Consider the following 13,183-nt stretch of genomic DNA (forward strand, 5'->3'; position numbering starts at 1 on the left):
AGCGTCCTGTGACCACTGATGAAGGTCTAGAAGATGACCGACTCAAACAGCAGCAATAGATGAGCGATTGTCTCTGACTTTACATCTACTGTACAAGGTGGACCAGCTAGGTAGGAGTGTCTAATAGAGTGGACAGTGAATGGACACAATATTTAAAAACTCCAGTAATTGTAGAACTACAAAGTGCTTCTATATGGTAAGTGGAGCTTACCACTAAAGCAATAAGCCACGAGAGGCCGTGCGTTACTGTTATGATTTTAGCACGGGAAAGAAGTTTTAGGCACTCCGCTTCGCGTCGTGCAAAAAACGTCATCCCCGTGCTAAAATCACAGTAACGCACGGCCTCTCGTGGCTTATTGCTTTAGTGAGTGTAGAAAGAAGGAGGTGGTTTTGTTGTTATGGCTGATTGGTAGTAAAGGTAGTAAAGGTTGCTGGCTCAAGCCCTACCACTGCCAGATTCCAAACTGAATATGGTCACAATTGTCAGAGTCTTTCGTTAAAAGCATCTGCTAAATGCAGCAAATGTTACATCACATTATAGAAAGTCTAAACGAGTCAGTCAGTGTTAGTTGCACGTCTGGTCTAAATTACTCTAATTCAATCTGATGTTGCAAGTTCGAATCTCAGCTGTGCTATACAAACAGTGATTGGCTCTTCAAAGGGCAGAAGTGCCAAAAGGGATTTCTTATAACTGCTGCAGTTACGACCTCTACTGGCTGATCGATGCCACTGCACAGAGACAGAGGATAATGGAAATCAGTGTGTGACTCTACATGCGCGATACGGCTCTCCATATAAACCCACCTTGTGAAAAGAAGCGGTCTGCTACTGCATTTTGGAAGGGGCGTGTGTTAGTCAGGCCTCTCCTAGGTCAGGAGAGAAGGTCTGCATCAGTAGAGAATGTAAAATGCGATCAGGTAATTGGATATGACTAGACTGGGAGGAAAATAAAAAACTCGTTTATAAATTGTACAACGTTTTAGTATCCCGACATCTGAAAATACAAACAGAAAAGTCTTGCTGATGACCGGAGGACTTAATTACAGCTCAGCAGGTCTGTTCCTCTGTAACTGGGCAGTGATCTTAGCGCTGGTCTCTGCAGAGCGTCCGGAGGTTTACATCAGCTCGATAACAGAAATAAGATGCAGGAATAAAGACAGACTGGCAGAAGCAAACAGGGAAATAAAAAGCAGCAGGATGAATATTTAACACGCTCAGCCCGTCTGTAGTGCCAGACACTTTCTAGTGCCAGTCTGCTTCTATATAAAAGAAACCTACACAATAGTTGATAAGTGTGACTGGATCTTCGCCACCCGAAGCACAAGCAAAAAAATTAACATTTCTGTGACGATGAGAGATAATAAACGATTAAATGATACCTGAATGATTTAAATGTCTTTCTGTCTCTCTTTTGATGCCACGTCAGAGTTTGGAGGTGCTCAGCCTGAGCTACAGAATGGAAGGACTGAAGAAATTTACTGAGTACTCTTTACGGGTGCTGGCACTGAACCGTCACGGACCGGGCATCGCCACAGAGGATGTGCTCGTTACGACCCTCTCAGACGGTAAAATGTCTCCTCTTCTTGTCTCCTCTTCTTTACATCAGCCAGCCAATACACCTGCTGCACACCACCTGTTCACTGTTTCTGTCCTTTTTTTAGCATTTTGTTTGTTGCCCCCTTCACCCTTTGGTCGTTTCAGTCCCAATTTAGTCATTTCCGATATCATTTGGAAATGTACATGCTGCTTGCACCACCCCCATGCTCGAGGAGGTTCAGAGACTAACCTTTGCCTCGGAGACATCTAAGACATGTGACCGACCGCTTGTTTAAACCATCCAGCAGTGGATTCTCGAAATACGTTGTACCTCGTTTAGGGAGTCATGCTACGATGCTTGTGTTCCTCCACTGTTCAGGAGTGGCAATGCAGAGAAACCCCACCTGCCCCCCTCAGACACACCCTATCGGGTCTGTTAAGCACCATTTAGTCTCGGATCTAAAATCTCCATACATTTTAATATTTAGCAAATGTATTGGTACCCTTGGTTTAAAAATAAATAATTAAATCAACACACTACAAATATAAAAAAATGTACCCATGAATGTAGTACTTGTGCATGTGCTAGTGTGCTTTGCCTGCATCACAGCAGTAAGGGCGCATTCTAATGAGCAGTGGCAAAACCGCTTAGACCCAGTTTGCCCCTGACCTTTTCAAAGCTCTTCCAGTGAGACGAACTGTTTAATATGATGCGGTAAAAGCAACTGAGGCAGTACGGACAACTCTTAATGTGAACAAAACTTAACGTGACTTATTGCACTAAAACAACGAGCGAAGAATTTCATTAGTGGAGGAACTTATGAGCAGTAATAATAAAGAGAAGTTTAGTCTCCTGTCTCCTTCTTTTACTGCATTAAACCACGTTAAGCTTTATTTTGAACCAGAAGCGTTTTAGACTCTGGGAGAAGCTGATTCTGATACTCACAATCTCTCAGAACCTCGAGCTGTAACACAAGTTTAAAAGTGAAACAGATAAACACAGATACATGTGGAGCTGTAACACTGGATTTGACGATTATTCCACACAAATGCAGATTCGTCTCATATTCGCACTTTGATGACGTTTTACAGAGTGCTGAACAAAGTGGCGATTTGCTCCAAGCCTCGCGGTTTTGCCGCTTTTCATGCTTTACATACAGTATCTCTCCTGCAGCTCCTGGGTTCTTTTTTTATGCGCTGCGTCTCTGTAACTCACCCGCAGTGCGTTCGAGTGTGTGATCACTGATCTTCTGGTGGAAAGGTCACCAAAGTGTTCGCAAAATATTTACCTAACGGCAGCAAGTTAATCACGAACGAATTAAGTAATTTATCGCGAATTAACAGATGTCTCATTACATCCGTCACGCTGGACTGACTGGCACGGGCGGCGGCCACGGCGAAATCAATTTCTCACCGTGCCGCTCAACTCTGACAGTCGAGCACGACCCGGCGAGATGGATTCGATCCGCTCCGGGCAGAGCTCTGACTTTATTAAGAGGAGAATCGTGGACACGTTCCGTCATCTTCTGCTTATATTTCTGAGGAATCACGGCTCTGTCGGGTTTTAACGGAACTCCGACGATCCTTTACGATTAGCCGTCTAATTCCAGGCTATTGATTCGGGCGTTAACCTCAGGATTACGATTCGGTCGTAATCAAAGGTTTTAATCCAGAACCGTATCGATATTCAAAGTGTCTCTATCAGTTCTGGCCTCTGTTTAGCCTCTCCCGCCTACGCCGTCATCTCCTCGTCTCCATCTCCGCTTCGTTCTCATGCCAGTCGTCTCTTCGGCGGCCCAGGCAGTCCTCCCAGTCCTCCGTCGGCCGACTGTCTCTTCGCATTACCTTCACGCCGCACTAAGCGGCTGTGGGAATTTATTTCCTGTCAGCTCGCATTAGCCGACCGCCGACGAACGCTTCAAATGAGCCGCGAGCCTGCCTTTGCCATTTTCCTGCTTAATTAAAAGTCCCTTGTGTCTCGCTAATGAAATTGTGCAATGACTTACCCCCCCCAACACCCCCTCTCGTCATTTCAGTCTCTCTGTCTATTTTTTTATGACTACCTCCTGTATAGTAATTACAGGTCGGGTTGAACTTATCAGAGACGTACACCGACGCAGCGCTGGAAATACGCAAACATGTCTTTAACACCGGCGTCCCAGGCTGCGGGTTGTAATGGGGATGATTTCTGAGGTGGAAACGCGCACCGAAGTCGCAGCGCAATAACAATTAGCAAGCCAAGGTGGGAGCTCATTATCAAAATCGGCTTGTTAATTAAAGACGGCGATTGAGAGCCCTTCGCTTGTCAGGAAATGAAATGAATCAGCACTTGTTTAGAGAGTAAATTACAAATTACAACGAGAGTACAGATGACCATAGAGCTACTATCCGTCTACTGTCCCTCCCAAGAACCTGAACATCACATCCATGGGTGGTACGATGGACTGCTCAGTAGGGCTGAGGTCAGGGCTGAGGTTGAGGCTGAGGTCAGGGCCCGGTTGGCTGTTGCCGCATAAGTTGGAAGCATAGCATTCCTTTATATAACTGATTTATTACACCTGTTAGTGATTGTAGTGGCTGAAACACATGAATTCAGTCATTACAAGGCGTGTCCCAATACTTTTGTCCATATAGTGTATGGAAATGGATTCATGTGCAGGTCTGATTAATGAACGATTCTGACCTTTTGACCCTCACTGACCTTAATCACCGACTCACTTCCACACTAAACACACGTCAGATCGATCACACTGCACATGTATTTGTACTGACGTCCACTACGGGTGATGTGAGGTCTTTTGATTATGGATTGCCTATACATCCCACAGGAAATGATGGAGTCAGTAATGGCTTCTTCTATTGTTCAATAGCTATCAGCGCCAAGTAGTCCCTCCGGCAAGAGCTAATTCAATAAAGGCTTGACCAGGTCGGGGCGGCTGCTAATCTCTGGTCCCGTATGACGACTGATCTGACCGGCAATATCGTAGCTTTGATTATCTTTAATTTGATTATTTGATCTGTTTCACCGCTTTAGTTTGATTTTATTTTAACTTTAATTACACTAAATGGTCAAAAGTATTTGGACACCTGACCATGACTTGTTGGACGTCTCATTTCAAAACAAATAGCATTAAAATAGACCGACTGCTGTGTGATCTTTCTAGCTAGAACAACAGACACAAGGCGGTTGTAGCCTAGTAGTTAAGGTACTGAACTAGTAATCGAATGGTCGCTGGTTCAAGCCCCACCACTGCCAGGTTGCTACTGTTGGGCCCTTGAGCAAGGCCCCAATCCTCAATTGCTTGGAAAATATATTGTCACACTTTGTAAGTCGCTTTGTATAAAAGCAAGCATCTGCTGAATGCTGAAAATGTAAATGACACTCTTTTTGAAAGGCTTCTCCAAAGACTATGAAGTATGTCTGTGGGAATTTGTGCCCTCAATAAAGCTTTAATTGATGTTCTAGTTCATTCCTGAGCTGTTTGTTGGTGTTGAGGTCAGGGCTCTGTGCAGGCCACTTTAAACTGAGCTTTTCTTCATCTTCATGTCTTTGTAGAGCTGCTTTGTGCACAGGACAGGAAAGGGCCTTCCCTAAACTGTTTCTGCACAGTTGGAAGCATATGATTTCCTTTATATAATTGATTTATTACACCTGTTAGCAACTGCTGTTTCTAAAACATATAAATTAAGTAAAAACTGAGAAGTGGTGCCCCAATACTTTTGTCCATATAGTTCTTATGTATCTTTCTAAACCTGTAATAGTTTATTGCAGTTTTAATCGCTTGTTTGTCTCAGTTTTATGTTATTATTTAAGTTTTAAATGCACTGTGGTCATTCTCTCTCTGTTCTCTTTATCTTTACAGTTCCGAGTGCTCCTCCTCAGAACATCTCTCTGGAAGTGATCTACTCACGGGTGAGTACAAGAGAAAAAACGAGCGAATCCTGTGTATATATTCATATCACCATGTAAATATTTATTATATATTTTTTATATCCGGGTATTGTATTTCTGTGTGGAGTTTGCATGTTCTCCCCGTGTCTGTGTGGGTTTCCTCCGGGTGCTCTGGTTTCCTTCCACAGTCCAAAAACATGCAAGTCAGGTTAACTGGAGACACTGAATTGCCCTATAGGTGAATGGGTATGTGTGTATGAGTGTGTGTGTGTGTGTGTGTGTGTGTGTGTGTGTGTGTGCCCTGGGAAAAGCTGGGATAGGCTCCAGCACAACCGCTGATTGGATAAGCAGTTAAGAAAGTGAGTGAGTGATTGAGTATATTTTTTTAATTACAGCTTATTTTGTGTGCCACTGAGTCATATATATATATATTTATATATATTTTTATATAAGTATTGCTGCTGGTCTTACTGAGAGCTACCAAACAAAGTTTCATTGTAAAATTACAGTGACAATAAAGTCTATCTTGTTATCTTATTGGAAACTTGCTGCCTGTGGTCAGTTCCAACGTTAAACTCAGCAGAGCTTATGATTAAACTCATAAAGCTGTAAGTGAATCAGGAGACGGCCGCTTTGCTAGTGTGTAGAGAGGGATGGACGTACGTAGTGGACGGCGTTTGTGTGTTTGTGTACTGACACTGGATTAGTTACGGATTACACGTTAATACTCTTAAGCGCCACCGAATCGGCTCAAAGCTTTAAGTCCACCGAGTTCTGTCTTTAAAAACTGCAAAAACTGGAAACAAAAGATCCCACCAGTGAGTGAGTGAGTGTTAATGAAACTGACCACAGTGCATTAAGCATACAGAGTGTTTAAATGTAAATAAGTATATAGATTATAGCTATTTATATAATGGCTATTAAAAATACGCTAACCCACTTCTGCTGACATGTGGGGATCCAGGGTTCAAATCTCAGCCGTGCTACTGACCAGTGGGATTCTATATGGACATGACTGGCTGAGGTCTGAAGAGGGGATGGCTGAAACAGCCTAGTCATTTGTAGGTGCACTTGTCAGTGCTCTCAGTGCAGGTCCCAGGCCCGGATAGAAATAGGAGGGTTGCGCCAGGAAGGGCATTTGACGTAAAAACTGTGCCAGGTCTGGTATGCGGACCAGATCCGCAGGAGTTTGCATGTTCTCCCCGTGTCTGTGTGAGTTTCCTCCGGGAGCTCTGGTTTCCTCCGACAGCCCAACGACATGCAAGTGAGGTCTCAATGGCTGCATTTAAATCATAATAAATAAATGAACAGTGATAGCTCAGTGGTTATGTACCGAACTAATGATCAGAAGGTTGCTGGTTCAAGCCCCACCACTGCCATGTACTGTATTATTTTTCCCATTAGGAAGACGGAAATTCTCCTTCTGTCAATCAGTAAAAACAAGCTCAGCAGTGCTGGGATGTCAGGTCCTGGATGACGTGGTGAAATTCCTTCAGTCTGCCGTTCCTGCACGGTTAGATTAGACCCTTACTGGGCTGTTCTGAACTCCCCTCCCTCCCCGTAGTGCACTCAGGTCCCTGGGCACGTCTCAGCGCGAGGGGAAAGCACAAAGGCGGTATTGAGAGCGGCGGGTCTGAGGCGACTGATAAAGCACCGTTTATGAGAGGAAATGGGCTTCTATTGTCTGTCGTGCCGCACCGAAAACGTATTTGCATGAAAAATGGATCGGCGCTCCTAACAATGGTAAAGCTCCGCGTGTAGACCGTCTGTCAGCGACGTGCCGCCCATACGTGATATCTGGTTTAGTCTGAAATACGAGGGCAGGATTTGTAAATTGGATTGAGGTGTAGCACTATAATCTGGGGGAAGTGAATCAGATGAGTAGTCGAGGCAGGAAAAATAAAAGTAAAACGCAGATACAGGCCGCGGGCACGGTGGAGCCATGCATCATGCTTAGGAAGGGCACGTTTAAGAAAGAAAACATTTTCATTTTTCACTGGAAAATGAAACTGTCCGCCTGTGTATCATTTGCTACCTAGGGGGAAGGTTGTTAATAGATGGAATCAGATGGATTGCTTCTATAAAATAAGCGACGAGGGAGCCAAGGCTACTACATCTGTGCTGACACAAATGGCCTCATCCATAATCGCTCAAAACACCCCGGCCGCTCATCACTCGCCGAGTTACGACGACTCCGATTCCCAGCTATGTAATACAGGCTGCTTACTGGATATATAGATATTCTACAGTGTGCTGTGGGAAAATACACTATACGCACAAAAGTATTAGGACACCCCTTTTCATTTCTGAATTCATGCGTTTCAGCCAGGGCGGCACGGTGGCTCGGTGGGTAGCACTGTCGCCTCACAGCAAGAAGGTCCTGGGTTTGCATGTGGGTTTCCTCCGGGAGCTCCCCCCCCCCCCCCCCCGCAACCCTGATTGGATAAGCGGTTAATAAAGTGAGTGAGTGAGTGTTTCAGCCAGGTGTAATAAATCAATGATATAAAGAGATAGAGAAACAATCTTATTTTGCCGTAACAGTTTAGGGAAGGCCCGTTCTCATTCCAGCATGATTTTGCCACTGTGCACGAAGCAAGCTCTACAAAGGCATGAAATAAAGCTCATTGTTAAAGTAAAACACTGTTTTGTACAGAACTCTGCATTGAAATTAACTGGAACATCAACTGAGGCTTTCTTAACCCACATCACCTGACCATGAGCTTGTCGGATGTCCGAATGTGAAGTCCACCATGTATGCTGGGAGGGATGACCGGACTAAGTGGGAGGGGTATTCAAACGCTGTGTAAGGACCCTGGTTAGCAGATAGAGGGGTCTGCTAGAACTGCATCGGAGGAGGTGTGGACAGCAATATACCTTCTTCAAACGCAATCAAAGATCCCCAGCAGTGGAAGACAGATTGACTACACTAAATCAGTAGATAAATAAATAGAAAAAATTTTCTCTGTGCTTTATACAGCTTTAAAATCCCAAAGGTTCCCCCGTCGACTTCCTACCTCTTGTCTCTGACCCATGTAGAGATTCAGTGCTTGGTATTGACGAATGCAGATCTATATCACTTTGATTGAGGTATCAGGGAGTCTTTTAGGCATCAGGCAGTAAAAAAATAAGAGAGATTCAGCTCACAGCTCTAAACCCATCCGACATCCATCAGCCCGGCCTTCCTCGTGCCTCCTCGCACGTATATTTCTTTATTGATCGCAGCATGAAAGCAGCAAGTATTGAGCAAAGTGCTGCGAGTGATCTGAGGATTTCAGTGACTTTACTCAAATCCACCTTGAGCTTCATGGAGTTATTAATTTATAGCGTAAGAGAGAACAACTGAGAGAGTCAAAAGAGATAAAAAAGCAACTTTTAAGTGATTCTGGAGGGAAACGATGATCCAGGGATTAAATAGTGACGTTACTGTTTACCAATACAAATGCACCGCGTCCACCGCTGTCCCCACCCCTCATGAAGAACCACAAGAGATCGTAAAGACATCTTGGCGTTCAGATTCACTCCTCCAGTTTTATTTGGTGCTATGAGTTTGAAAGTAGAAGTCCTGTAAAACCTGGGTGTGTATGAGAAGAAACAGTCAGAGTAAAGCTTACGGTTTATTACAGGGAGGAAGGAGTTTATATAGAAAATGTGCGTCTAGAGGTCTGTCTGAAAACCTCGTGTTCTCTCTACACAGATGCATTTTACGTCATCGTACACTCCCGAGAAGAGGGCATGTCTAAATTCTTAGGTTCCTTAAAATGCTCCTACTGAGGCGCCTTTATTCTGAGTGATGATCTGACTGAATGACGAGGGAGCGTCCGGCGCTTCCTCAGCACTGAAGCGATGCAATCCCAGCATTCAGTGCGGCACGACTTTTCTCACAAAAAACTACAAACATGGTGGACGAATCAAAGCGGAGCAACCAACAGAGTTCCTTTCAAATGTAAATAAATTCTCATTGATGTTTAATGTGTATAAAGGTGTAATTATACAAGTGTTGTTTAGTTGTAAATTCAGGCTCGTCGGGGGCAGTTTAACCGTTTTTGGTACACGGAGGGAGACGTTAGCTGGCGTGCTAGCGGGTTGTGCCGCCTCAACCCATCGGTTTGAATGACCTGAGGCTAACTGTGTTAGCTTAGTTAGAGAAAAATGCGGTGCCGTAATCAGCGTAATCTCTGTATAAGTAGTGCGTCTAAATAATCTGCCTTGAGTTCCATGACTTATTAGAATCCTCTCTACTGAGGCAGCTGCCCAGGTACGCAGTAGGCAGCAAGGCAGCTCACTAGGTTTTTGAACAGACCCATTGTGTCCAAGCTTAGTTGCCAGGACCAAAGAGAATTATTTACACGCAGGACCAAGTTCAAGTAAGGGGTGTTGGGGTTGTTTAACATTCAGATGGGGGAACAGAACCTGTTGAGACTGTTCTGTGGTTAACTATTACTGAAATGAGCCCCTATGTTGTAACCAGAGGTCAGGGAGGAAGGACAAGTTACCAAAAGTTTATGGACGCTGTCTGTTGTACCACCACTTGTTGCACCATCCTATTTAGGTTTTAAATGGATTCAATTCACTAAACGAAAGGTAGGAAACACCCTGGACAGGTCGCCAGTCAATCACAGGGTACAGTAAACACAACTGAGGTCAGAATTTTAAATACACTTGTGTGTATGTGTGAAGGACCTGTACTGAATGTACGTTGTGGCATGACTAAATCATTGGAACAAACACTGTTTTGTCTAAAAAAACAAGACCGTGAGATTAATGTTTGGAGAATATGTCAGATTATTTTGGTTTTAAGGTGGGTGTGAACTCGCCTTGATATTTTACCTAACACCACACAACTGCAATAGCAATTCAAGTGATATGTTTTTTATTTTATTTCTGCAGAATTGACCAGAATGTGGCTTTATTTTGTAGCACCACCCTGTACAGAGTGTATTTCAGCACTGCACAGCTGACCACTGTGACCCTGATTAGGATGAAGCCGTAAAAGCGGTGAAAATGCTCAGAAGTACTTCAGAAAATAGTTGTACGTATTCGGTTGCTTCTCGGGTTTGAATTATGACGGGTGTCAGTAATGGTGTGTTGTTTAAATGGCACTTGAACACGGCTCGCCTCCACACCGAGGGCTCTCGGCCGAGGGTAAACAGGCGCGCTGATGGAGTCGAGCTCCGCTGAGACTCGGGTAATTTTCTGACCAGATCGAAATGAGTCGCTCGGTCGAAGTGGAAGAAAGAAAGAGAACAAGAATGAAATAGACCTTCAGGAATAAGAACCACTCATTCACAAGCGCCACTACCGTACCCACCAACCATTACCTGCTTACCTGCTTGACCAAGGTGTCAGATTTGGTTGAGAGTCAAGGTGGTAGGGACGAGAGCTCTCAGGTGCTGCTGGATGGTGTTAACTGGATGATGAAAGTGGGCATGCCTAAAGGCTCCAGTAAAGTGTATTTTTCTATCATTTAGCCGTTGTCCAGGCTGAAATTTTTGAAGATGATGTACAAAAGTTTGTGTTTTATCTGTAGAAAAGAGTAAAAGTGATTAAAAAATGAGTAATTCAGCTTTATTAAAAATACACATGGGACAGTTCGGCTTTTATCATTTACAGTAGACACATTCATCCATTCATTCATTTACTGTCTGTTGTACCACCACTTTATCCTATTTAGGGTTTCAGTGGATCCAATTCACTAAGCGAAAAGTATAAAACACCCTGGACAGGTCGCCAGTCCATCACAGGGTACAGTAAACACAACTGAGGTCAAATTTTTACATACACTGTGTGTATGCTGTGAGGTGGCGTGACTAAATCATTGGAATAAACACCGTTTTATCCAAAAAACACGACCGTGAGATTAAAGTTTGAGAATTTGTGTGATTATTTAGGTTTTAGGGTGGATGTGAACTCAAACACGAGCCTGTGTGGGCAAAACTCACTCACTCACTGTCTTAACCGCTTATCCAATTAGGGTCAGCTTTTCAATAGGCGCAAGGCACACAGTAACACCCTGGACGTGGCGCCAGTCCAACGCAGGGCAGACACAAACACACACACACAAACACACACACCCATTCACCTATAGGGCAATTCAGTGTCTCCAATTAACCTGACTGCATGTTTTTGGACTGTGGGAGGAAACCGGAGCTCCCGGAGGAAACCCACGCAGACATGGGGAGAACATGCAGACTCCACACAGAAAAAACCCGGACCGCCCCACCTGGGGATCAAACCCAGGACCTTCTTGCTGTGAGGCGACAGTGCTACCCACGAGCCAGAGCTATAGAGCTATAATATCGATGATCAAAATGGCTGTATTCCAAATCGCACACTACACGGTGCCCTTGGAGCTGAGAGGGCCCAACAGTGGCTGCGTAGCAGAGCTGGGATTCAAACTCTCAACCTTTTGATTGATAGCCCAAAGCCCAATCCACTGTCCCATCTTTTGGGAGTCACAGAGACAGTGTTTTGTTAGTTTACACTATATATACGTATATATGAACAAAAGTATTGGGACATCCCTTCTAATTTTTGCATCCTGCACAGAACCCTGATCTCAGCCCCACTCAACAGCTCTAGAATTAACTGGAACCTCGACTGACGCTTTCTTGACCAACATCAGTGCCCAGCAGTACAAACGCTCTGTCGACTGAATGGGCACAAATTCCCACAGACTCTCTAAAAAGAAGTCGCTTTGTTTTGATACCATTACTTTTAGATATGGGATGTCCAACAAGCTCATGGTCATGTGTCCAGATACTTTTGTCTATATAGTGTTTATTTTATTTCAGTTATTGTCAGCTTCTGTTGCCACCCCAAGACAAAATACAAGAAATCAAAAGTTTTAGGACACTCACTTTTAATGGTTTGTTCCCACAGTGACTTCAGATCCATGGTGCTGGAATTGAAGTCACCGTAAGCGTGAACCTTTACAAATAAGTAAATCTGACTCGACTCGGTGTTCCAGACGAAAACCTCCTTCCTTTTACTCCACATGTTCCATCTCGGATCGTATCAGCTGTTGAATTAAGCTGTAGACATTTCATATTGCGCCGTGAAGCCAGATTTTATGCACCTCTGTTGTTGCTCGGATGAGACACGTTTTGTGTGTGTGTGTGTGTGTGTGTGCGTGTTGTTGGATGATGAATGAATTCAAAGCGTGTTTTGACAGCAGTCATCACTGGTTAGCTCACTCCGACACCATCACAGGCGCGCGCTCGACTAACGCGCTGGCAGACGGAATTAAAGGCAAACGGTTAGCTCCGGAAAAAAACACGCCAAGAAACGGCAGCTTTAAAAGAGTGAAGATTCGGATTCTCGCTTTCAAATGCTGGAGACGTTCAGGCGGAAAGAACTTATTAAAGCCGGGCTGAAAAACCCAAAGTCATTTTCGGCGCCACGCGCTCGGCCGCGCGCTCCTGCCCGTCTCTGTCTCGCTGGCTGCGCGTGCCGGTAGAAAATGAGGCCGCGTCGTTCCAAGCCGATTTGCCCTGTTCAACACGAGATAATTAGCAACACGGGGCCAAAGTGACACTCCCGGTTTCTACTTTAATGGCTCCCAATCCTTGCTGGCATGCACATCCAGCCCGACCTGCTGTAATCAATTAAAACTAGCGTCCCAAACTCGCCGAACAGGTGCCAGCGAATGCTAATGAATTCATCCTCATCAGCGGGTCTAGCGCCGCACTAACAGAATGAGCAACACCTACTCGAGCTAATGAATGAGCTAGCCACTGAAGTTGACAGCTTACGGAG

The 13,183-nt window shown here is 44.6% G+C and overlaps 1 protein-coding gene across 1 annotated transcript in view; it reads left to right on the forward strand.

Moving 5' to 3' along the window:
- Positions 1 to 13,183, forward strand: part of dcc (DCC netrin 1 receptor) — a 240,103-nt gene that overhangs the window by 172,552 nt on the left and 54,368 nt on the right. The window contains exons 13-14 of the mRNA XM_062989210.1: positions 1,427 to 1,565; positions 5,400 to 5,449. Of these exons, the coding sequence (XP_062845280.1) occupies positions 1,427 to 1,565; positions 5,400 to 5,449 (189 nt within the window). The remainder of the gene's footprint in view (positions 1 to 1,426; positions 1,566 to 5,399; positions 5,450 to 13,183) is intronic.

The sequence above is a fragment of the Trichomycterus rosablanca genome, chromosome 26 (assembly GCF_030014385.1).
Source record: "Trichomycterus rosablanca isolate fTriRos1 chromosome 26, fTriRos1.hap1, whole genome shotgun sequence".
In the NCBI taxonomy this organism is placed as follows: domain Eukaryota; kingdom Metazoa; phylum Chordata; class Actinopteri; order Siluriformes; family Trichomycteridae; genus Trichomycterus; species Trichomycterus rosablanca.